The sequence below is a fragment of the Macaca nemestrina genome, chromosome 17, assembly GCF_043159975.1.
Source record: "Macaca nemestrina isolate mMacNem1 chromosome 17, mMacNem.hap1, whole genome shotgun sequence".
In the NCBI taxonomy this organism is placed as follows: domain Eukaryota; kingdom Metazoa; phylum Chordata; class Mammalia; order Primates; family Cercopithecidae; genus Macaca; species Macaca nemestrina.
In genome coordinates, this window is record NC_092141.1 from 49,915,114 (window position 1) to 49,941,891 (window position 26,778).

Sequence of the window (26,778 nt, forward strand, 5' to 3'; positions counted from 1 at the left end):
AGATCAGAGTGGGTAACATAGTGAGACCTCATCTCTACTAAAGATTTAAAAATTAGCTGGGTGCAGTGGTGTGTGCCTGGAGTCCCAGTTACTTGGGAGGCTGAGGCAGGAGGATCACTTGAGCCCAGGAGTTTGAGGCTACAGTAAGCTATGACTGCACCACTGCACTCTAGCCTGGGTGACAGAGTGAGACCCTATCTCTAAAAATGAGAAAAAGAAAAAAAATTATTAATATAATAACTTATCATTTATAGATACAAAAACAACAACAAAAATAGATAATTCTGTATAATTTTTGAAGCTTACCTCTTTGTAGCACTTTTCTACAATTTCATAATTGGCATTACCCCACACTGTTATGTGTTCGCGATTATACTGCTTCACCAACTCTGAAACCTACGTGTGAAAATTCAAAATTTTATGCATGTGCCTATTTGCAAATCCACTAACATTTCACTTAAAAAATGAATTAGGATTGACTCTCTGTCAATGAATAGCATAATATTTTAGAAGAATATTATGTAAATTTAGAATATTTTATAAAATGCAAAATTTATTCACATTATATCATTATATAATTTATTTAACAGAATACAGTTATTTAGTAATTTGACATAAACTAACCACGAATGAAACAAGTTAAACTAGAAGATAATTATATAAATGCCAGAATGACTGGTTCATACAAGCATACTTTATCCATGACACGCCAACTCTCTCTGAAAATAGGCTCTCCTACAGTAACATGATCTCTTCTGCTAGGGCGTTATTTAAAACAATGCTGATCCCTAGGGTATCACATTTCCTTGACCATTATCAATCTATGCAGTCACCTACTCTAACCTTATTTAGTTTGTGAAATAGGATGCAACACACCCAGAGGAGGCAATGCCTTGAGTACCTTCTTAATCAGCACATTGTTGTTGACTTTGATATCGATGTTAATGGGAGTGTTAGGAAAGGCCTCAAAAACTTCCTTCAGTAATGGAATTCGGTTATCTTTTCCTTCACATTGGCATGCTGAGAAAGCAAGATTTTTAAATGTATTTTTAAAATACAAGTTTTGCTTTTTGATGACTAGAAAAGGTATAGAATATATTCATTAAAGGACATTTACAAAATAAGAAAAAGTATAGAGAAGAAAAAAATCATGTAAATCCAACAACTTAGATATAAACGCTATGACCATTTGGTGTACTTTCTCTACTCTTTTTTCCTATGCATGATTTAATATAGTAATAATATGATATGCTACAGATTTTAACTTGATATTTTCACATAAAAATAAATATTTTCCTGTTGATTTACTGTGCTTATGATTATGATTTATTTTTTATTAATTTTTTATTTTGAGATAACTACAGACTCACAATCAATTGTAAGAAATAATAGGGTCCATGTACCCTTTATCCAGACTTCCCAGTGGTAACCTTCTTGCAGATCTATAGAACGATATCACAACCATGATACTGACATTGATACAATCCACCGATCTGATTCTATCATAATTTTTTAAAAGGTGTCAGAATACTCCATTGAGTAGCTATACAATGATTTATTTTAATTTAACCATTTCCCTACTAGTAGATACTGAGATTGTTTCTAAAGTTTTGCTATATCATCATTGACTTTTTCAGAGATTAAAAATAACATTCAGGCAAGGGAAGTATACACTAAATCAGTAATGTGTTGAAGAATTACATGAATGCAGTTATTCAAAGAAAATTCAAGTAATGAGAAAATTAGAAGGGGACTTTAATTGTTGTTTATATTTCCTGAGGATTATTTTCTTTAGTCTTTCTCTAGTCCCTTTGGTTGGTTGGTTGGTTGTTTGTTTGAGACAGGGTCTCACTCGGTCACCCAGACTGGAGTGCAGTGACACAATCTCGGCTCACTGCAACCTCTGCCTTCTGGGCTCAAGTGATCCTCCCACTTTAGCCTCCTGAGTAGCTGGAACTACAGGAACACCACCATGCTCGGCTAATTTTTTTGTAGTTTTTGTAGAGATGGGGTTTTGGATTTGGCCAGGCTGGTCTCAAAATCCTGTGTTCAAGTGATATGCCCACCTCGGCCTCCCAAAGGGCTGGGATTACAGGCATGAACGACGTACTCAGCCCTTTTTTGTTGTGTTTTTGAGACAGGATCTTGCTCATAGCCAAGGTTGGGGTGCAGTAGCATGATGACTCACTGCAGCCTCCCACACTCCAGCAATCCTCTGGGATGACAGGCACGCACCACCACGCCCATCTCTCTCTCTCTCTATATATATATACACACACACACATATTATATATATAATATATAATATATATACTGTATATAATATATATACTATATACTCTCTCTATATAGAGTATATATACATATCTCTCTCTCTCTCTCTCTCTCTATATATATATATATATACACATTTTTTTTTTTGAGATGGATTTTCGATGTTGTTGCCCAGGCTGGAGTGCAGTGGTGTGATCTCGGCTCACTGCAACCTCCGCCTCCCGGGTTCAAGCAATTCTGCTTCAGCCTCCTGAGTAGCTGGGATTACAGGTGCCTGGCACCACAACTGGCTACATTTTTGTAATTTTAGTAGAGGCGGGGTTTCACCATGTTGGCCAGGCTGGTCTCAAACTCCTGGCCTCCAGTGATCCAGCAGCCTCGGCCTCCCAAAGTGCTGGGATTACAAGCGTGAGCCACTGCACCTGGCCTATTTTTTGTTTTTTTGTTTTTTAATTTTTAATTTTTTTTTTTTTTGAGACAGAAAAAAAAGATTGTCATCCAGGCTGGAGGGCAGTGGCCGGATCTCAGCTCACTGCAAGCTCCGTCTCCCGGGTTTACGCCATTCTCCTGCCTCAGCCTCCCGAGTAGCCGGGACTACAGGCGCCCACCACCTCGCCCGGCTAGTTTTTTTTTTTTTTTTGTATTTTTTAGTAGAGACGGGGTTTCACTGTGTTAGCCAGGATGGTCTCGATCTCCTGACCTTGTGATCCGCCCATCTCGGCCTCCCAAAGTGCTGGGATTACAGGCTTGAGCCACTGTGCCCGGCCTTGTTTTATTTTTTGTAGCAACAGGGTCTCACTGTATTTTGCCCAGGCTGGTCTTGAACTCCTGATCTCAAGCAAACCTGCCACCTCAGCCTCCCTAAGTGCTGGGATTACAGGTGTGAGCCACCACACCTGGCTCTCTAGTCCCTTTTGACTCTAATGACTCTAATCATTTATATAATTTACTATACATACTATACAACTATTGTAAAAATTGTTCTGCTTCCACCCAAAACTTCAATTCCGCTAATCTGCAAATAACAAACTGGTGAAAAATCCTTTATTCCATCTTATTATACAGCAAATCAAAAAAATGCATTATCAAAGAGTAAATGAAATCCATGTCAGAAAATTAAATTATTTATAATTAGAACCTATGTGAAAAGCAGCATATACATTAAAGAGGAAAAAAGGAAGTCTGTTACTATACTTCTTGTAATTCTGACGGGGGTCTGGGTTACTCTGATGGGACTGGCAATTATTGGCTCTGCCTCTCTGACCACAGACTAAATATATGACCAGTCTAACCTGTTAAGCATAACAATATGGACACTGGGAGAGAAGGCCTCTTGAAATCCTTTGCTGAATGGATCATGTACAAGCTGCCAAGAGTTCATCTCTGTGGAAAGGGTGTCCCTAAAAGCAAAGCTAACACAAATGAAAGCAAAAGCAAGAAACGGAGATAGAGAGAGACCAATTATTGCTTGAGCAACTGGAATCAGTCATGTCTGAGGGCATATAACCCCTGGACTTTCTAATTATGAAAGCCAATACATTCTTTTTAAAATTTTTTTCTTAAGCTATCTTGAGATGTATATCTAACACTTATAACTGAAAGAGTTTGAACTTATCATAGGCTACATAATTAAACTTTAAAAATTATGTTTATAGTAGATAGCTTGTATACATATACATATATATATATTTATATATATATATTTTTTGAGACAGGGTCTCAATCTGTCACCCAGGCTGGAGTGCAGTGGCATGACCACAGCTCACAGCAGCCTTGAACTCAGCTCCAGTGATCCTTCTGCCTCAGCCTCCGAATAGCTGAGATTAGAGGCATGTGCCACCATACCCGGCTTTTTCTTTTCTTCTTTTTTTTTTTTTTGGAGACGGAGTCTCGCTCTGTTGCCCAGCCTGTAGTGCAGCGGTGCCATCTCGGCTCACCACAACCTCCGCCTCCAGGGTTCAAGCAATTCTCCTGCCTTAGTCTCTGGAGTACCTGGGATTACAGGCATCTGCCCCACGACGCCTGGCTAATTTTGTATTTTTAGTAAAGATAGGGTTTCTCCATGTTGGTCAGGCTGGTCTTGAACTCCCAACCTCAGGTGATCTGCCCACCTTGGCCTCCCAAAGTGTTGGGATTACAGGCGTGAGCCACCATGCCTGGCTCCCCCACCCCCCTTTATTTTTTAAGTAGAGATGAAGCCTTGCTTTATTGACCAGGTTGGCCTTGAATTCCCGGCCTCAAGGGATCCTCTCACCATGGCCTCCTTGAATGCTGGGATTATAGGCATTAGCCACCAATATTCTTCCTTCCTTTGGAAACCTGTATTTCACATCGTATCTCCTTATCTCACATTGTTCCGATAGGGCTGTCAACACACTACCCACTGCCCATTCACCCTCGGGGGTGGGCATATAATCATAATAGCCCACTTCTTTTCTTCAAGATGGCCACATGACCCAAGGTGGGCCAATCAGTGTCTTTCTCTGGGACTTCATGCTTGAAGCTCATAAGGAAGACTTCCTTTTTGTCACGGTGTGGGCAAATTAAAAAATTAATTTAGCAGTCAAGTACGATGCATGTAAGAATCAGTTTACAAAAAAGGTCAAACAGATGAAACTAACTTTGGAACAGCAAAATAACACATAAGAATATTCTATCTAACAGCGAGGGAATGAGAAAACTAAAATGCGTGCTGAGAAAAAAAAAAGTGCTACAGTGATGTAAAGATACAAATATTAGGCCAGGTGCAGTGGCTCACTCCTGGAATCTCAGCACTTTGTAAGGTTGAGGCAGGAAGATTGCTTGAGGCCAAGAATTCAAGACCCATTGGACCAACAATATCGAGACCCGATCTCTACTTAAAAATAATAATGCGGCCGGGCGCGGTGGCTCAAGCCTGTAATCCTAGCACTTTGGGAGGCCAAGACGGGTGGATCACAAGGTCAGGAGATCGAGACCATCCTGGCTAACACGGTGAAACCCCATCTCTACTAAAAAATACAAAAAACTAGCCGGGCGAGGTGGCGGGCGCCTGTAATTCCAGCTACTCGGGAGGCTGAGGCAGGAGAATGGCGTGAACCCGGGAGGCGGAGCTTGCAGTGAGCCGAGATCCGGCCACTGCACTCCAGACTGGGCGACAGAGCGAGACTCCGTCTCAAAAAAAAAAAAAAAAAAATGCATAAATTAGATGCTTCAGCCAGTTTAGAATGTAGAAAAACATGTGGAAAAAGAGAAGTTTGCCCCAGTATTTTTCTAGGCAGAAGGTAACCAGCTAGGAAGTGGTGGACTATAAAAAGAAAAGAGGAAAATAATAGGAAATAGGAAAAATAGACAAGGAGTATGCCATAGGATGTGTTGGTTGATGGAATAGTGGCCCCTATGCAAGTTAGGGGCCACTAAATAGTTTTCACTATTTGGGGAACTCTAAAATGATAATTATAGTCAACTCTAGATTATCCAAATTATGCGTTTTCCGTGAAAAAAAAAAAAAAGGTTACTTTCAACTAATTGGGATAGATAATAACAAACCCTTTGGTTAACACTTTTTTTTTGTTTTTTTTTTTTTTTTGAGACAAAGTCTCGCTCTGTTGCCCAGGCTGAAGTGCAGTGGCATGATCTCAGCTCACTGCAATCTCCATCTCCCAGTTCAAGCGATTCTCCTGCCTCAGTCTCCAAAGTAGCTGGGAGAACAGGCACATGCCACCATGTCCAGCTAATTTTTGTATTTTTAGTAGAGATGGGGTTTCACCACATTGGCCAGGCTGGTCTCGAGCTCCTGACCTCAGGGATCTTCCTGCCTCGACCTCCCAAAGTTTGAGGATTACAGGTGTGAGCCACTGTGTCAGGCCAATTCAGCATTTTTTTTTTTTTTTTTTTTTTTGAGACAGTCTTGCTCTGTTGCCCAGGCTGGAGTGCAATGGCATGATCTTGGCTCACTGCAACCTCTGCCTCCCGGGTTCAAGTGATTCTCCAGCCTCAGCCTCCCAAGTAGCTGGGACTACAGGTGTGCAGCACCACACCTGGCTAATTTTTGTATTTTGGCTAGGCATGGTGGCTCATGACTAATCCCAGCCCTTTGGGACAAAGAGGTAGGCGGATCACCTGAGGTCAGGAATTCAAGACCAGCCTGGCCAACGTGGTGAAACCTCGTCTCTACTAAAAATACAAAAATTAGTTGGGAGTGGTGGAGGGCATCTGTAATCCCAACTACACAGGAGGCTGAGGCAGGAGGATCGCTTGAACCTGGGAGGCAGCGGTTGCAGTGAGCTGAGATTGTGCCACTGGGCGACAGAAGCAAAAGTTCATCTCAAAAAACAAAAATAAAAATTTTAAAATTTTTGTATTTTTAGTAGAGACAGGGTTTCGCCATGTTGGCCAAGCTGGTCTCAAACTCCTAACCTCAAGTGATCCACCTGCCTCGGCCTCCCAAAATGCTGGGATTACAGGTGTGAGCCACTGTGCCCGGCCTGGTAAGCAAGAATTCTATGCAAGGGAATAGGATAGAAAAAACGGAACCACTTTTTGACAAATCTGAGTCAAGTTTCTTGTTTTCTTTTCTCTTTTTCTTTTTTCTTTTTTTTCTGAGACAGAATCTCACTTTGTGCAGTGACACAATCAAGGCTCACTGCAGCCTCCACCTCCTGGGCTCAGCAATCCCCCCACCTCAGCCTCCCTAGCTAGGACCACAGGTGCATACCACCATGCCTGGCTAATATTATTTTTATTATCTTTGTAAAGATGGAGTCTCTGTATGTGGCCCAGGCCGGTCTCGAACTCCTGGGATCAAGTGATCCTCCTGCCTTAGCCTCCCAAAGTGCTGGGATTACAGATGTGAGCCACTGCCATGGTTCTGAGTCAAATTTTTACACACAGTTTATTAGTCTGTTCCAAATGCAGTCAACTCCACATCTGAGGATCAGTCTAAAGTGAATTATGATATGAGATGAATGCAATATAAAAGGAAAGCTAATTATTATTATTCCTTTCAGATATCTGAAACTTGACAGTACACAGTGTTGTTCTTTTTTTTTTTTCCCCACAGCATTGTTCCTTTTTTTTTTTTTTTTTTGAGACAGAGTCTTGCTCTTGTTGTCCAGGTTGGAGTACAATGGCGCGATCTCAGCTCACTGCAACCTCTGCCTCCCAGGTTCAAGTGCTTCTCCTGCCTCAGCCTCCCAAGTAGCTGGGATTACAAGTGCACGTCACCACGCCCGGCTAATTTTTGTATTTTTAGTAGAAATAGGGTTTCACCATGTTGGCCAGGCTGGTCTCAAACTCCTAACCTCAGGTGATCCACCTGCCTCGGCCTCCCAAAGTGCTGGGATTACAGGTGTGAGCCACTGCACCGGACCCACAGCATTGTTCTTAATACAACATTTGAGAATAGTGTTCCAATGGAGAGGCAGTATGGTACAGTTGAACACTGGTCTGCTAAGAGAGAGACCTAGTTCAAGTTCTAGCATTGTTATTTCCTTATTATATGAACTTGATTAAGTTAGTTTACATCTTTAGACTTCAATTTCCTTGTCTATAACAGAAGACAAGATTAGACAGTCTCAAAGGTCTCTTCACATTCAAAAACCGGCCGGGTGTGGTGGCTCATGCTTGTAATCCTAGCATTCTGGGAGGCCGAGGGGGGTCAGGTAAATCAATTGAGGCCAGGAATTCCAGACCAGCCTGGCCAACATGGTGAAACCTCATCTCTACTAAAAATAAAAAAAATTAGCCGGGTGTGGTGGCAGGCACCTGTATCTCAGCTATTCAGGTGGCTGAGGCATGAGAATCTCTTGAACTCAGGAGGTGGAGGTTGCAGTGAGCTGAGATTGAGCTACTTCACTCCAGCCTGGGCAACAGAGCAAGACTCTGTCTCAAAAAAAAGAAGAAACAGTTTCATGACTTTATGAGGGACATACAAAACCAGGAAAAATTTTAAACTTTTTTTTCCCTCAAAGGTTTTTTTTTTTTTTTTTGAGACAAGGTCTCACTCTGTCACCCAGGCTGGAGCATAGTGGTGTGAGCATAGCTCACTATAGCCTTCAACTCCCAGGCTCAAGGGATCCTCCCACCTCAAGTCTCTTCAATAGCTGGGACTATAGGCACATGCCACCATGACTGGCTAATATTTTTTTTAGAGACGGGGTCTCGCTATGTTGCCCAGGCTGGTTTCAAACTGTTGGTCTCAAGCAACCCTCCCGCCTTGGCCTCTCAAAGTGCTGAGATTATAGGTGTGAGCCACCACATCTGCTGGATTTTTAAATTTTTATGGGGCTTTCTTTGGCTTTGCTCTACAAAGGGAAAAATAGGAAAAACTTCATTTCTGAAATTTTCTTAACTTTCACAAGTCCAAAATTGACACAAATATTACAATAGCTTGGCAAGTATAATTCTATAAACTACAAGAATGAAGAAAGGTTTCCTCAAACCAACAACTTCAACTTACCTAGAAATTGAAATCAAACACATCTGAGGTTTAAATATCCCTTAGAAATAACTAATGTTAAACTTTTTCTGATTTTTATTTCCTTTTCAAAAATTCCCCTATCCGTGGTCAATTTTTTTTTTTTTTTTTTTTTTTTTTTAATTTTAGAGACAGGGTCTTGCTATGTAGCCCAAGCTAGACTCCCAACTCTTGGGCTCAAACAAGCCTCCCAACTCAGTCTCCCAAGTAGCTGGGACTAGAGGTGTACGTCACCACACCTGGCTTGGCCAATTTTAAATCTAGTTCGTGGAGCAGTTACAGTTCTTTTAAAAAATTAATATAAATGGAGCTGACATTTAACCAAGGTTTCAACTAAATCATACCAAGATTCATGAGATGTAACATCTTTTTTTTTTTTTTTTTGAGACGGAGTCTCGCTGTGTCACCCAGGCTGGAGTGCAGTGGCGCGATCTCGGCTCACTGCAAGCTCCGCCTCCCGGGTTTACGCCATTCTCCTGCCTCAGCCTCCGAGTAGCTGGGACCACAGGCGCCCGCCACCACGCCCAGCTAGTTTTTTGTATTTTTAGTAGAGACGGGGTTTCACCATGTTAGCCAGGATGGTCTCGATCTCCTGACGTCGTGATCCACCCGCCTCGGCCTCCCAAAGTACTGGGATTACAGGCCTGAGCCACCGCGCCCGGCCGAGATGTAACATCTTATGGTTTTATTGAGTTATACATTTGAATCACTAAAAAATGTGAGACAACGTCCCTTGTGACAATGAGGGAGCCTGTATCTGTTCAGTACATATCTTAAGGTGGTATATTTTCCATTCTAACATCTGCAGTAACTAACAAGTTGGGTCAAGGGACATGTTTCTTTGTGAGAAATGTTCCCTCAGAAGAAAACTGCTAAGTGAAGATGACTAGAAAATGGTTTATTTGAACGTCAGAAGTCTGTTTAATCATTTAAAATATGGAGCAGCTAAAAGACAGAATTAAATATTATGGAACCAGAAAGGATTTGAAAGGGGTCCTTTCCATTTCTTTTTATTTATTTATTTATTATTTATTTTATTTTCATTATTATTATTATCATTTTAGACAGAGTTTCGCTCTCATTGCCAGGCTGGAGTGCAATGGCGCGATCTCAGCTCACTGCAACCTCCGCCTCCCGGGTTCAAATGATTGTCCTGCCTCAGCCTCCCAAGTAGGTGGGATTACAGGTGCACATCATCATGCCTGGCTAATATTTTTTGTATTTTTAGTAGAGATGGGGTTTTGCCATGTTGGCTAGGCTGGTCTCAAACTCTTGACCTAAAGTGATCTGCCTGCCTCAGCCTCCCAAAGTGCTGGGATTACAGTCGTGAGCCACCGTGCCCAGCCCTTTTCATTTATTTTTTATTATATTTTTTTGATGGATGACTACTATAAGTTGCAGCAATATTCTAGAATTTGAACCTTTAGAAGTGAAATGTTTCTTGCAATCAGTATTCAGGTTTAAATTAACTGTATGTGAATTTAAGTAGCATGAATCAGTTAACTCTTTGGACCTGATAATTTCACGTCAGATAATTTTCAAGGCTTCAGATTTGTAGGCCTGAGGGAACAAGCTTAGAGGCCAGTTACTTTTAGTAAGAACTTACTATGACAAGAAAACACACATATGCTTCTCAACACAAATGTTTAAGCTACAAACAAAAAATATTACCTCTTTGAAATGAGACATCCAGTTTGCCAAGGTAAGGTGGGAGCTCCTTTAAAAGACATGATCAAAAAAAAAGTTAACTCTCAAAAAATAATAAGATTTTAATGTCTTACATTAAGACACAAAGATACGCTTTTTCAACATATAGAAGAGTAAAACACTACAAAACATGTTTACATAGGCACCCTTTATCAGAACATCCCCAACAGCAAATTAACCATATTACTTATGTATGCCATCTACAAAAAATATATCTGTACTATTTAATATAGACCTTTTCACAATAATATACAAAGATTTCAGTAGAAAAATGTCAAGAATACACAATTCAATGAAAATAAAAGAAAAATAACTAACAATTAAATAGATCTTTAAACTCATTAATAATTAATGAAATGTTAATTAAAATTTAATTAGCAAATTTGGTATTATTATAATGCTCAATACTAGTAAATATTATTTTTATTTTATTTTATTTTATTTTTGAGACAGGGTCTCACTCTATTGCCTGGGCTGGAGTGCAGTAGCACAATTATACCTCGCTGTAGCCTTGATCGTCTGAGCTCAGTGGATCTTCAGAAGGATCTGTCCTTTTGGGAGGCCTTCTTTTGGGAGGCCTCAGACTCCAAAAGCACTGGGACTACAGGCATGAGCCACCGCACCCAGCTGGCAAATGTTCTTTTACCCAATAATTTCCCTTCTGGGAGTATATTTAGAGAAATAATCTTAAAATAGAGAAAACGTTATATAAATAACTTTTATAAATACAAATATTTATATATCTTTAAAAATAAAAAGCTAAAGATAGAGAAAGCTTTAATCTTTATGCATAAAGCTGTGCAGTGCAGGCCGGGCACAGTGGCTCACCCCTATAATCCCAGCGCTTTGGGAGGCTGAGGCGGGCAGATCATCTGAGGTCAGGAGTTCGAGACCAGCCTGACCAACATGGTGAAACCCTGTCTCTACTAAATACAAAAAATTAGGCAGGTGTGGTGGCGCATGCCTGTAATCCCAGCTACTTGGGGGGCTGAGGCAGGAGAATTGCTTGAACCTGGGAGGTGGAGGCTGCAGTGAGCCGAGATTGCACCATTGTACTCCAGCCTGGGTGGCAAGAGCGAAACTCTGTCTCAAAAGAAAAAAAATAAAATAAAATAAATTCAGTGCAGTGTTATCTATAATGGTGAAAACTTAGAGCTAATCCAATGTCCAACAATAGAAGAATGGTTAAAAATAACTATATATCCACACAATGGAATGGCTATAGTCATTTGAAATGTTTATGAAAGATAAGCATGGAATCTGAAAGGTCAAATACAGTATGATTCCAACTATATGACACTCTGGAAAAGACAAAACTATGGAAACAGTAAAAAGATCAGTGGTTGGCAGGGGATGAGGGAAGGGGGACTGAATAGGCAGAACACAGAATTTTTAGAGCAGTGGAAACATTTTGTATAATAGTATAATTACTGGATACATATCATTATAAATTTGTCCAAAACCACAGAATGTACAAGAGTGAACCCTAATGTAAACTATGGACTATGAGCAATAATATTGTGTCAATGTATGTACCACTCTGGTGCAGCTGTTAAAAGCGGGGGACCCTGTGTCTGTGTGGTAACTGTGCAGGTATGTGGGAACTCTGTATTTTCCACTCAATTTTGCTATAAACCTGAAACTTATCTAAAAAATAAAGTCTAATTTCTTTAAAGCATGGAAAAGGCTGGGCACGGTGGCTCACACCTGTAATCCCAGCACTTTGGGAAGCCAAGGCAGGAGGATCACCTGAGGTCAGGAGTTCAAGACCAGCCTGGCCAACATGGTGAAACGCCGTCTCTACTAAAAACACAAAAATTAGCCAGGTGTGGTGGTGCACGCTTGTAATCCCAGCTACTCTCGCTCTGGTTGAAAAGAGTGAGACTCCGTCTTAAAAAAAAAAAAAGAAAGAAAGAAAGAAAAAAAGAGAAACATTATAATAAAAAAAAGAAAAAGGAAACATTATAAATGATAAACATTTTTCCATGCTTTCCATTGCCCAGGCTGGAGTGCAATGGCATGATCTCGGTCACTGCAACCTCCGCCTCCTGGGTTTAAGCGATTTTCCTACCTCAGCCTCCTGAATAGCTAGGATTACAGACGCACGCCAACACACCCAGCTAATTTTTGTATTTTTAGTAGAGATGGGGTTTCACCATGTTGGCCAGGGCGGTCCCCAACTCCTGACCTCAGGTGATCTGTCTGCCCAGCTAATTTTTGTATTTTTAGTAGAGACGGGGTTTTGCCATGTTGGCCAGGCTAGTCTCGAATTCCTGACCCCTGGTGATCCGCCCGCCTCACCCTCCCAAAGTACTGAGATTACAGATGTGAGCCACTGAGGCCGGCCATTATCATGTTATAATGTTAAAGTGTCTAAAATTCTATATATATGATGCGCAGTGAGAATACAAATCTAAAAAACATAAAAGGTAGAATCCTTCTACATAAGGTAGAATCCTGTTAACATAAGTGTTTTTTTGGTAGTAACTTTATGCATGATTTTTCCTTCCATTCATCAGTATTTACTATAATTAATATGTACATTATAATGATCTTTTTTTTTTTTTTTTTCTTGAGACAGAGGCTCACTCTTGCCCAGGCTGGAGTGCAGTGGCGCAATCTTGGCTCACTGCAACCTCCGCCTCCCAGGTTCAAGCGATTCTCCTGCCTCAGCCTCCCAAGTATCTGGGATTACAGGGGCACCACCACGCCCAGCTAATTTTTGTATTTTTTAGTAGAGATGGGGTTTCACCATGTTGGCCAGGCTGGTCTCGAACTCCTGACCTCAGGTGATCCGCCCGCCTCGGTCTCCCACAGTGTTGGGATTACAGGCGTGAGCCACTGTGCCCTGCCTCATTTCGTTTTTGAGACAGGGTCTCACTCTTTCACCCAGGCTGGAGTGCAGTGGTACAATCTTGGCCCACTGTAGCCTCAACTTCCTGGGATCAAGTGATCTTCCCACCTCGGCCTCCTGAGTAGCTGGGACCATAGGTATATGCCACCATACCTAAACAATTCCCCCCCGCTTCTTTTTTTTTTTTTTTTTTTTTGAGACGGAGTCTCGCTCTGTCGCCCAGGCTGGAGTGCAGTGGCCAGATCTCAGCTCACTGCAAGCTCCGCCTCCCGGGTTCCCGCCATTCTCGTGCCTCAGCCTCCCGAGTAGCTGGGACCACAGGCGCCGCCACCTCGCCCGGCTAATTTTTTGTGTTTTTAGTAGAGACGGGGTTTCGCCGTGTTAGCCAGGATGGTCTCGATCTCCTGACCTTGTGATCTGCCCGTCTCGGCCTCCCAAAGTGCTGGGATTACAGGCTTGAGCCACCGCGCCCGGCCTTTTTTTTTTTTTAAGATGGAGTCTTGCTCTGTTGCTGAGGCTGGAGTGCAGTGGCATCATCTCAGCTCACTGCAACCTCCACCTCCTGGGTTCAAGCGATTCTCCTGCCTTAGCCTCCTGAGTAGCTGGGATTACAGGTGTGCAACATCATGCCTGGCTAATTTTTGTATTTTTAGTAGAGATGAGGTTTCACCATGTTGGCCAGGCTGATCTCGAACTCCTGACCTTGGGTGATCCACCCGACTCAGCCTCCCAAAGTGCTGGGATTACAGGCGTGAGCCACCGTGTCCAGCCAATTTTCCTATATTTTAATAAAGATGGAGTCTTGCTATGTTGCCCAGCCTGATCTCAAACTCCTGGCCTCAAACAATCCTCCCACCTCAGCCTCCCAAAGTGCTGGAATTACAGGCATGAGCCAGCACACTTGGCCTCAAAATAGTTTTTAAAAATTTCCTTTGACATTTAGTATTTAATCAGTATTTAAATAATATTAGAAATTTTTTACTGAAGCAATATCTGATATTCACTATTTTTTAAAAAAATATTACAGGCCGTGACACCTATTAGCTCTTAGTTTATCATGCATTTTTACTTACACAGTATTTGAGATCAGAGATGTTTACATTGACCCCAGTTGCTCTCTTTAGATTCTCATCATGTGACACTACAACTTGTTCATCTTTTGTGATATGGCAGTCCAATTCTAGCATATCAGTTCCGATTTTAACCGCACTGAAGAAATAAAAGAAGAATGACATTCTGACACTTAAGTATACATTTAGGTTACACACATCAGATCTAACAATTCAGAGTTACAAATCCAAAATCCCATAATATTAAAATATCTCACTACCATCACCTAGTATGACTTATTCACATGAAAATATTCTAAGTGAACTGAGAATAAAAGAATCATGTTGCCTCCTTTCCATAACCAGTTATCCTTAATTCTTCAACTGAATATAACAGAATACTGAATCTGAAGTTAAGAGATTTGATATTAACTCCTGCTTTGCTGTGAACTTGCATAACTTTGGGCAAATAAATTCTTCTCTCAGGGACTACATTTTCACTTCTATAAAATGAAAGGATTAAATAACAAGACAAGGATGCTTGCTTTTATTTTTATTTATTTTATTTTTTTGAGACAGAGTCTTGCTCTGTTGCCCAGGCTGGAGTGCAATGGCATGATCATGGCTCATTGCATCCTCAAACTCCTGGGCTTAAGTGATCCTCCTGTCTCAGCCTACTGAGTAGCTAGAACTACAAATGGATGCCACTGTGCCCAGCTAATTTTTTACTGGGCTCATGTGATCCTCCTGCTGCAGCCTCCCAAAGTGCTAGGTTTAAAAGTATGAGCCACTGCACCTGGCCACTTTTATTACTTTGATTTAACGTAGTATTGAAAGCTCTAGCAATTAGGCAAGAAAAAATTAATAAAAGCATCCAAATTGGCCAGGCGCAGTGGCTTACACCTGTAATCCCAGCACTTTGGGAGGCCAAGGCGAGCGGATCACCTGAGGTCAGGAGTTTTGAGACTTGCCTGGCCAACAAGGTGAAATCCCATCTCTACTAAAAATACAAAAAAATTGGCCGGGCACGGTGTCTCAGGCCTGTAATCCCAGCACTTTGGGAGGCCAAGGTGGGTGGATCACAAGGTCAAGAGATTGAAACTATCCTGGTCAACATGGTGAAACTTTGTCCCTACTAAAATACAAAAAATTAGCCGGGCGTGGTGGAACACGCCAGTGGTCCCAGCTACTCCGGAGGCTGAGGCAGGAGAATCGCTTGAATCTGGGAGGCAGAGGTTGCAGTGAGCCAAGATCACGCCACTGCACTCCAGCCTGGTGACAGAGCGAGACTCCATCTCAAAAAGAAAAAAAAACCACACACACACACACACACACACACACACAAATTGGCAGGGCACTGTGGCTCAGGCCTGTAGTCCCAGTTAGTCGGGAGGCTGAGGCAGAAGAATCGCTTGAACCCAGGAGGCGGAGGCTGTGGTGAGCTGAGATCATACCACTGCACTCCAGCCTGGGCAACACAGCGAGACTCCATCTCAAAAAACGTAACAAACAAACAGAAAAAAACCCAGCCTCCAAGCTTTCAAAAAGGCAAATTGGAGAAATATCTCCTGTCTTTCTGCTTGGCTGGCCCTGCAATAATTAAACTTTCTTTACTGTAAAACCATTGTCTCAGTGAACTGGTTTTATCTATGCAGAAGAGCCCGTTGGGCATTAAGAATTGGTCAACTTGGCCTGGCGCGGTGGCTCAAGCCTGTAATCCCAGCACTTTGGGAGGCCGAGACGGGCGGATCACGAGGTCAAGAGATTGAGACCATCCTGGCTAACACGGTGAAACCCCGTCTCTACTAAGAAATACAAAAAAAAAAAAAAAAAAAAAACAGCCGGGCGAGGTGGCGGGTGCCTGTAGTCCCAGTTACTCGGGAGGCTGAGGCAGGAGAATTGCGTGAACCCGGGGGGCGGAGCTTGTAGTGAGCTGAGATCCCGCTACTGCACTCCAGTCTAGGCGACAGAGCGAGACCCCGTCTCAAAAAAAAAAAAAAAAAAAAGAATCAGTCAACTTTATATTACGTATATTTTAACATGACAAAACAAAATTTAAAAAATAAACAAAATAAAGACTGGCCAGGCGCAGTGGTTCACCCCTCTAATTCAAGCCCTTTGGGAGGCCAAGGCAGGCAGTTCAGTTGGGGCCAGGAGTTCAAGACCAGCATGGAAAACGTGGTGAAACCCTATCTCAACCAAAAATACAAAAATTTTTGGGGCTTGGTGGTACATGCCTGTTATCCTAGCTACTCAAAAGGCTGAGGCATGAGAATCGCTTGAGCTCAGGAGGTGGAGATTGAAGTGAGCCAAGATTGCACCACCGCACCCCAGCCTGGGTGACAGAGTGAGACCCTGTCTGGGAAAAAACAACAACAACAAAAAAAGACAGTACTCCCAGCTAAGCAAGAGGCTGAGGTGGGAGGATCGTTTGACGCCAGGAGTTGGAGGCTGTATTGTGCAATAATCATGCCTGTGAATAGCCCCTACACTCCAGCCTGGGCAACATAGTAAGACCCCATCTCTAAAAGAATGAATAAATAAATAAATAAAAGGATTAGTCCAGACCAGATAATCTTGTAAGGTTCCTTTCACCCCTATGTATTTTTTTTTTTTTTTTTTTTTTTTGAGTCGGAGTCTGGCTCTGTCGCCCAGGCTGGAGTGCAGTGGCTGGATCTCAGCTCACTGCAAGCTCCGCCTCCCGGGTTTACGCCATTCTCCTGCCTCAGCCTCCCGAGTAGCTGGGACTACAGGCGCCTGCCACCTCGCCCGGCTAGTTTTTTGTATTTTTTAGTAGAGACGGGGTTTCACTGTGTTAGCCAGGATGGTCTCAATCTCCTGACCTCGTGTTCCGCCCGTCTCGGCCTCCCAAAGTGCTGGGATTACAGGCTTGAGCCACCGCGCCCGGCCACCCCTATGTATTTTAGAGACAGCGTATTGCAGTGGTTAAGAGCACAGACACTGGAGCCTAAATTTAAATACTGGCTCTCCCACTTATTCAAGTGAGTTATTTAGCTTCTTTATGTTGCAGTTTCTTATGTATAAATCAGTGATAATAATATTAGCTCTCTACACCTCCTCCCCACCTTACAGTTTACATTTCAAGCCACTCCATGCCGTCTCACTACTTCCTCTGCCTGAAATGTCTTTCTCAGAAACACAATACACAAAATAATAGACAAAAACTTGAAAAGTCACTTCACAGGCCGGGCGCGGTGGCTCACGCCTGTAATCCCAGCACTTTGGGAGGTCGAGACGGGCGGATCTCGAGGTCAGGAGATCGAGACCATCCTGGCTAACATGGTGAAACCCCGTCTCTACTAAAAATACAAAAAACTAGCCGGGTGTGGTGGCGGGCGCCTGTAGTCCCAGCTACTTGGGAGGCTGAGGCAGGAGAATGGCGAGAACCCAGGAGGCGGAGCTTGCAGTGAGCTGAGATCGGGCCACCGCACTCCAGCCTGGGCGACTGAGCAAGACTCCGTCTCAAAAAAAAAAAAAAAAAAAAGAAAAGTCACTTCACAAATGAAGATTTCCAAATGTCCAATAAGCATATGAAATAGATATTCAACATCAAAATTCATTAGAGAAATGTATATGAAAACCACAGTGAGGCTGAACATGGTAGCTCATGCCTGTAAACCTAGCACTTTGGGAGGCTGAGGTGAGTGGATCACCTGAGGTCAGGAGTTGAAGACCAGCCTGGCCAACCTGGCAAAATCTCATCTCTACTAAAAAATGTAAAAATTAGCTGGGCATGGTGGTGCCTGCCTGTAATCCCAGCTACTTGGGAGGCTGAGGCAGGAGAATTGCTTGAACCCTGGGAGGCAGAGGTCACAGTGAGTCGAGATTGCTTCACTGTACTCCAGCCTGGGCTACAGAGCGAGACCCTGTCACACACACACACACACACACACACACAAAGGAAAAAAAGAAAAAGAGAGGGAGGGAGGAAGGAAGGAAGGGAAGGAAGGGAAGGAAAAGAAATTAGAACAATGGTTATCTAGGGGCAAGGAGTGAGTATTGCCTGCAAAAGGTAACACTGATGCCCTCCGCGGTGCTAGAAATATTCTAAATCTTTATCTGGGTGGTACAAAGGTGTACCCATATGTTAAAATTCACTGCGTTATAAACTTAAGATTTGAGAGGCTTGTCATGGTGGCTCATGCCTGTAATTCCAGCACTTTGGGTGGCCAAGGCGGGCAGATCACCTGAGGTCAGGAGTTTGAGATTAGCCTGGCCAACATGGCAAAACCACGTCTCTATTAAAAATACAAAAATTAGCCAGGTGTGGTGGTGTGTGCCTGTAATCCCAGCTACTCAGGAGGCTGAGGCAGGAGAATCGCTTAAACCTGGGAGGCAGTGGTTGCAGTGTGCCGAGATCACACCACTGCACTCTAGCCTGGGCAACAGAGCAACACTCTGTCTCAAAAAGTAATAATAATAATAATAAGTTGCAGTGGGCACCAGGAAAAGGCAGTCTCCCAGTAGATATAATAGAAAAAACTGAAACTGGGGATCAGCTTCCTAAGATCTCAGGAGTTGGGCAAGTGGGCTCAAGCATGCACACTAAAGAGGCAAAATGGCGGAGTTTTACTGGTATGTGATCTTCTAGGAGCATTCAACTGGTAAGGGAAGAATGCCTCAAGAGAGCATGCGTACAACTCCAGTAAACACACTGCACATGTGGCCCCTCCCAAGTAGCGGCAGGCTACTGTGCAAGCAGACAGCCCATCCCAAGGGAAGAATCAAGGGAGAAGGGACACAAAACCCCGGAAGTATGCCAAAATATAATACCCTAAGTCAAAGGTCAAACTGGGCACTTGATCTCTCAAGTTACCACTTGGCCCTCTTCCAAATGTACTTTACTTCTTTTCAGTCCTGCTCTAAAGCTTTTTAATAACCTTTCACTCTTGCTGTAAAACTCGCCTTGGTCTCTCCTTATGCCTTATGCCCTCAGTCAAATTTTTTCTTCTGCGGCAAAAAATGAGGTTGCTGCAGACCCCTATGGATTCACTGCCACTAATAGAAGGGACTATGTCTATTCCATATTTTCTAATGTTTATGGTGTTGGGCACATTGTAGGTACTCAATATATTTCTAAATGAGGGGAATGGAGCCATGTTATCGTTATCAACATCTATTAATATTTTAAATTTTAATTAATTCTAACTCAGAAGGCACCTAAGTGTTTATCAATCATGATCCAAATCCATAGTATGTAATATGTAGTCATTTCAAAGAATAGAATTCACATGGAATAGCATTGTTGGGGTATATCTGAATTTTAAAATAGGTATGATGATAGAGACAGGAGACAGCCAAGGATCCCTGGTGGAACCCCACCTTCAAGCCTAAAACAGCCTGGTGGCTGAAAGACTGAACTGTTGGTCCAGGACAAAACTGCAGCCCAGAGGGAGAACTGCCCCTGTTTGCTCACATTTTTTTTTTTTTTTGGGGGATTGAGTTTCGTTCTTGTTGCCCAGGCTGGAATGCAATGGCACAGTCTCGGCTCACCACAACCTCCACCTCCTGGGTTCAAGCGATTTTCCTGCCTCAACCTCTCAAGTAGTTGGGATTACAGGCGCCCCACTATGCCCACCTAATTTTTGTATTTTTGGTAGAGACAGGGTTTTACCACGTTGGCCAGGCTTGTCTCAAACTCCTGACCTCAGGTGATCCACCTTCTTTGGCCTCCCAAAATGCTGGGATTACAGACAAGAGCCACCACGCCCGGCCTGCCCACCTTTTCCTAACTAATTTTTTTTTTTTTTTTTTTCTTACAGACAGAGTCTCACTCTGTCACCTGGCCTGAAGTGCAGTGGCACGATCTTGGGTCAATGCAACTTCTGCCTTCCGGGTTCAAGCAGTTCCCACACCTCAGCCTCTCAAGTAGCTGAGATTACAGGTGCCTGCCACCACGCCTGGCTAATTTTTGTATTTTGAGTACAGAAGGGGTTTCACCATGTTGCCCAAGCTGGTCTCAAACTCCTGACCTCAGGTGATCCGCTTCCCAAAGTGCTGGGATCACAGGTGTGAGCCACCATGCCCAGCCTCTCGACGGATTCTTTCTGAATAATGCCCACATGTGCGCTGCAGGGAGGGGGTGGAGCATTTGTCCCTCGTGCAGGGGTGAGGAGCCTCTTCAGCTCTTCAGCTCACGTGTGGTGACCTGGTGATCAGTCTATGAGGTGGGAGCCTGTTAGCAGGACTCCTTTTTTTTTGCTGAGAGCTTTCTTTTAATAAATTCCTGCTCTCCTCACCTTTGAATGTGTCTGTGTGCCTAACCTTTCCTGGTTGTGTGACAAGAACCTGGTTTTAGCTGAACTAAGGAGCAAAAACTTCTGCATCAATCATGATTCTACTGATGTAAAATAAAGTTTTGTTAAAAAAGTTTATGTGTAAATTTTTTAAATAATAGAAAGATATAAGGCCAAATCATGACAGGGGTTACCTCTTATAAGTGAGATGAGTCAGAATGGGAGTAAGAAAGTGAGCAGGCCAATTTTTTACTTCACATAGATTATTTGAGTTGTTTGAATTTTTAGAATATAAAATTTTGTAATGGAAAAACAAATATACTGCCATTAAGAATATATCTCTTAGCCAGGAATGGTGGCTCACACCTGTAATTCCAGCACTTTGGGAGGCCAAGGCAGGTCAATCACCTGAGGTCAGTAGTTCAAGGCCAGCCTGGCCAACATGGGAAAACCCAGTCTCTACTAAAAATACAAAAATTAGTTGGATGTGGTGGCACACGCCTGTAATCCCAGCTACTCGGCAGGCTGAGGCAGAAGAATCTCGTGAACCCAGGAGGCGGAGGTTGCAGTGAGCCAAGATCACGCCACTGCACTCTAGCCTGGGTGACAGAGCAAGATTCTGTCTCAAAAACAAAAAAACGAACAAACAAACCCAGAATATATTATCTCTTATCTACAAGATAATATTCTTGACATCAATTTATTCAACATCAACAATAAATTACAGCAGGAATTTAATCTAATAAACACTGAGCATTCTTTTATTTTTATCTTTTGAGACAGAGTTTTGTTCTTGTTGCCCAGGCTAGAGACCAGTGGCACAATCTCGGCTCACTCAACCTCTGTCTCCCAGGTTCAAGCGATTCTCCTGTCTCAGCCTCCCGAGTAGCTGGGATTACAGGCACCTGCCACCACACCCAGCTAATTTTTGTATTTTTAGTAGAGATGAAGTTTCACCATGTGGCCAGGGTGGTCTCGAACTCCTGAACTCAGGTGATCCGTCTGCCTCGGCCTCCCAAAGTGCTGGGATTACAGGCATGAGCCACAGCACCCAACTGAGCTAGTGTATTTAAAAGGATGCTCAGAGGCCAGGCACAGTGGCTAATGCCTGTAATCCCAGCACTTTGGGAGGCCAAGGCAGCAGATCACCTGAGGTCATGAGTTCGAGACCACCCTGGCTAATATGGTGAAACCCCGTTTCTACTAAAAATACAAATAATTAGCCAGGCATAGTGGTGCATGCCTGTAATCTCAGCTACTCGGGAGGCTGAGGCAGGAGAATTGCTTGAACCCGGGAGGCAGAGACTGCAGTGAGCCGAGATTGCACCATTGCACTCCAGCTTGGGCGACAAGAGCGAAACTCTGTCTCAAATAAATAAATAAATAAATAAATAAATAAATAAATAAATACACTAGCTCACATGATTCTTATTTTATCTGTGAATCACCTATGTGGGCTAAATGTATATTTCTGTTTATACTTACAACACATAATATAAAAATATTATAAAGTCATGCACCACTTAACAATTGGCGTATGTTCTGAGAAATGTATGGTCAATTTTGTCATTGTGTGAACATCACAGAGTGCACTTACACAAATCTAGATGGTATTTATACATCTATGTTATAGAGTATAGCCTATTGTTCCGTGGTTACAAATCTGTACAGCACATTACTGTACTGAATACTACAGGCAAATGTAACACAATGTTAAGTACTTGTGAATCTGTCTAAACACAGAAAAGGTACAGTTAAAATATGACATAAAAGATTAAAATGGTACACGTGCATTAGGGTACTTATCATGAATGGAGCTTGCAGGACTGGAAGTTGCTTTTGGTGTCAGTGAGTGAGTGGTGAGTGAATGGAAGGTGTAGGACATTACTAATACAGTACTGTAGACCTTATGAACACTGTATACTTAGGCAACATGAAATATATTTTAAAAATAGACCTGGCACGGTGGCTCATGCCTGTAATCCTAGCACTTTGGGAGGCTGAACCAGGAGGACTGCTTGAGGTCAGGAGTTGGAGACAAGCCTGGGCAACATGGAGAGACCTCATCTTTACGAAAAAATTTAAAAATTAGGGAGGTACAGTGGCACATCCCCATAGTTCTAGTTACTTGAGATGCTGAGGCAGGAGGATTGCTTGAGCCCAGGAGCTCAGAGTTGCAGTGAGCTAGGATCATGCCACTGTACTCCAGCCTAGCAGAGAAAGTGAGACCCTGTCTCTTAAAAATATAATAAAAATTAAAAAAAAAAACCTATTTAACTTTAGCTTACTGTAACTTCTTTATAAACTTTTAAATTTTAAAAAACTTTTTGACTCTTTCATAATAACACCTTAAAACACAAACATTTTACAGCTGTACAAACATATTTTCTTTCTTTATATCCTTATTATGCAAGTTTTTTCTATTTAACATTTTTTTAACCTTTAAAAAAAATTTTTTTTTTTGAGATGGAGTCTCACTCTGTCACCCAGGCTGGAGTGCAGTGGCACGATCTCAGCTCACTGCAACCTGCGCCCCCCAGGTTCAAGCGATTCTCCTGCCTCAGCCTCCCGAGTAGCTGGGACTACAAGAGCGGTCACCACGCCAACTAATTTTTGTATTTTTTAGTAGAGATAGAGTTTCACCATATTGGACAGGCTGGCCTTGAACTCCTGACGTCGTGATTCGCCCGCCTCAGCCTCCCAAAGTGCTGGGATTACAGGCATGAGGCACCGCACCCGGCCAAAGTGTAAAATTAAAGGTGCAGTTGCTCAGGGCTGTAATCTCAGCATTTTGGGAGGCCAAGGTGGGTGAATCATCTCTACAAAACCCGGTCTCTACAAAAAAATATGAAAAATTAGCTGGGCATGGAGGCATGCACCTGTAGTCCCAGCTATCAAGGAGGCTGAGATGGGAGGGTCGCTTGAGCTGGAGGGGGAAGATTAAAAAAAAAGTGTGTCCTATGCTGGCAATAAAAAAAAAAAACCTGTACATATTACCTCAGAAATCTTTCTAAGTTTGAAGTTTGTCTCTAGATGAAATGCTGGCTATTTTTAGAAATGTTTAGGAATTATTTGAAAAATATTTCCTATGTATGTTTATTGTTATTGACAAACTAATAGATAAAAAAGTTAGAACAATAGTAAGTGTATCTAGGACAACTTGCAAATTATTCTAGTAAAATTACCCCAAATTTGATATGTAAATAGCTAGAACACAGTGAGAAAATAAAATTTTTAAATCACTTTTGCCTTGAAAAATTTTCATGAATAACAGCATGCACCTACTTCCATTGAAATATCAGATATTTTATAGCTGAATTTCTGACAAGCTGTTGACAAATTAAAAAAAATATATACAAAAAAGAAGTTGGAGGCCGGGCGCGGTGGCTCAAGCCTGTAATCCCAGCACTTTGGGAGGCCGAGACGGGCGGATCACGAGGTCAGGAGATCGAGACCATCCTGGCTAACACAGTGAAACCCCGTCTCTACTAAAAAATACAAAAAAATAGCCGGGCGAGGTGGTGGGCGCCTGTAGTCCCAGCTACTGGGGAGGCTGAGGCAGGAGAATGGCGCAAACCCGGGAGGCGGAGCTTGCAGTGAGTGAGCTGAGATCCGGCCACTGCACTCCAGCCTGGGCGACAGCGGGAGACTCTGTCTCAAAAAAAAAAAAAAAAAAAAGAAGTTGGAAATGCCAAGGTTTCAACATTTCCAGAAAAAGAAATAAAAACTCTAGCTCTAAAACAAAATGTGAAACTCCACAGAAACAATGCATAACAATTAAAATAGGCATCATGTTAAAAGAATTTATCTGAATCTCATTTACTCTTCACAACACTGAGGTTGTATCACTATTCCCATTTCATAGATAGTCATATTAAGTAGATATTCTAAAATATTTATCATGAGAACCAGGTCACTGATTAATTACCTTGACTGTCTGCCAACTTACACTTCTAGCTATTGCTAATACAATTTGCTTCTTTCTCCTTACCATTCCAGCTAATACCATAGGGATCACATTGTCCTACAGGTATTTCCTAAGGCGGCCTGTTTAATAACCTAGTTTTATTAGCCCTTGAGAACCACATCTTACATACTCAAGGGTTTAGTGGCTCTGTGTGTGTGTATGTGTATAGCACAATTTCTTAGTTTTTGCTTCTATGCTTTACTATGAAGGAGGCTCTGTCTCCTTCATCAGTCTTTTGCTAATGTTCTGCTTTATTCCTGAATGTCCCATTCCATATTTCATTCAGTAAGCAACTAGTGAGTGTCTATTTATGTCAGAGCCTGAGCTAGGCATTAAGGATTTTGAAATTAGTAAGAAAAGATTCCTGCTCCTAACAAAATAATAGAAGGCTGGGTGTGGTGGCTCACGCCTGTAATCCTGGCACTTTGGGAGGCTGAGGCAGGCGGATCATGAGGTCAGGAGATCAAGGTCATCCTGGCTAACACGGCGAAACCCTGTCTCTACTAAAAGTACAAAACATTAGACGGGCATGGTGGCACGCGCCTGTAGTCCCAGCTACTTCGGAGGCTGAGGCAGGAGAATCACTTGAACCTGGGAGGCAGAGGTTGCAGTGAGCCGAGATCTTGCCACTGCACTCCAGCCTAGGCAACAGAGTGAGACTCCATCTCGGAAAATAAATAAATAAATAAAAGAAATAATAGAAGATCCATATTCATAACCTAAGGAAGATGGTGTTTGTGAAAGCATTTTATAAACCACATTAAAGGACATTTCATACATTGTTAGACACAATTATTTCTCTTTGTCAGTTTTAATTATTACTTTTTTTTTTTGAGATGGAGTTTCACTCTTGTTGCCCAGGCTGGAGTGCAATGGTGCAATCTTGGCTCACTGCAACCTCTGCCTCCTGGGTTCAAGTGATTCTCCTGCCTCAGCCTCCCTAATAGCTCAGATTACAGGCATGCGCTACCATGCCCAGCTAATTTTGTATTTTTAGTAGAGAAGGGGTTTCTCCACGTTGTGCAGGCTGGTCTCAAACTCCTGGCCTCAGGTGATCCACTTGACTCAGCCTCCCACAGTGCTGGGATTACAGGTGTGAGCCACCATCATGACTGGCCTTTTTTTTTTTTTTTTTTTTTTTTTTTTTTGAGACAGAGTCTCGCTCTGTTACCCAGGCTGTGCCCAGCTAATTTTTTTAATTTTTAGTAGAGATGAGGTTTCGCCATGTTGGCCAAGCTGGTCTCGAACTCCTCATCTCAAGTGATCCGCCTGCCTTGGTCCCCCAAAGTGCTGGGATTACAGGTGTGAGCCACTGCACCCAGCTGATCCTACATTTTCAAAATAGCTCCTTCTTGTCTTCAAATGATAGCCCTTTTAGTCTTAATACCTTTTGATTTTCTGGTTAATTTTAATCAGGCTTCCCACACCAACTATTTATATTGTCATTAATATCTCCTCATCTTCACCTCCACTTTGAAATTTATATGCTTTGTGAAATGTGTATTCAAATATGTACATAAATAAGGTCTAAGTTTTAGCTGGTCATTTTATTTTTACTATCTCTCCCTCAACTACCCATCCTATCAAGAATATATCATACTTAAGCATAGTATGTATCTTTTCCTGAGTGTATATTACAACTCTTTAGTATTTTAATATACAGTACCTTAAAAACAGTATGTTTATTTATTTTTTGGAGACAGGGTCTGGCTCTGTCACTCAGGCTGGAGTACAGTGGAGCCATCTCGGGTCACTGCAACCTTTACCTTCCAGGCTCAAGTCATCCTCTCCCACCTCAGCCTCTGGAGTAGCTATGACTACAGGCTGCACCATGATGCCCAATTAATTTTTTTTTGTACGTTTTCTAGAGACAGGGTTTCACCCTGTTGCCCTGGCTGGTCTTGAACTCGTGACCACCAGTGACCCACCAGCCTTGGCCTCCCAAAGTGCTGAGATTACAGATGTGAGCCACCGCGATGGGCCAAAATAGTATGTTTAAACAGTGTTTTCTTGTTATTCAATGAAACAAGTATGAAAACAAAACAAAACAAAAAAACCTTCTAAGATTCCTAGCAGTTAACAGTAAAATATTTGTAATTTTTTCAAGTATAATAAAAAAAAAGTATGTATTCATAGCAAGGGCACTAATGTGTAACACACACACACAAACCACCACCACTAATAACGAAAAACTCAAAAAAAGGGGTTTTATA

At 42.4% G+C, this 26,778-nt stretch overlaps 1 protein-coding gene across 4 annotated transcripts in view; it reads right to left on the reverse strand.

Moving 5' to 3' along the window:
• The window catches only part of LOC105476837 (glycerophosphodiester phosphodiesterase domain containing 1), a 64,649-nt gene that overhangs the window by 19,680 nt on the left and 18,191 nt on the right, over positions 1-26,778 (reverse strand). For all 4 annotated transcript variants that reach the window (XR_011615695.1, XM_011733096.2, XM_011733095.2 and 1 more), the window contains exons 3-6: positions 14,366-14,501; positions 10,403-10,448; positions 902-1,020; positions 307-396 (exon numbers count right to left, since the gene is read on the reverse strand). Coding sequence is in view for 3 of the 4 variants with exons in the window: in XM_011733096.2 (XP_011731398.1) it covers positions 307-396; positions 902-1,020; positions 10,403-10,448; positions 14,366-14,501 (391 nt within the window). In the remaining variant the exon portion in view is untranslated. The remainder of the gene's footprint in view (positions 1-306; positions 397-901; positions 1,021-10,402; positions 10,449-14,365; positions 14,502-26,778) is intronic.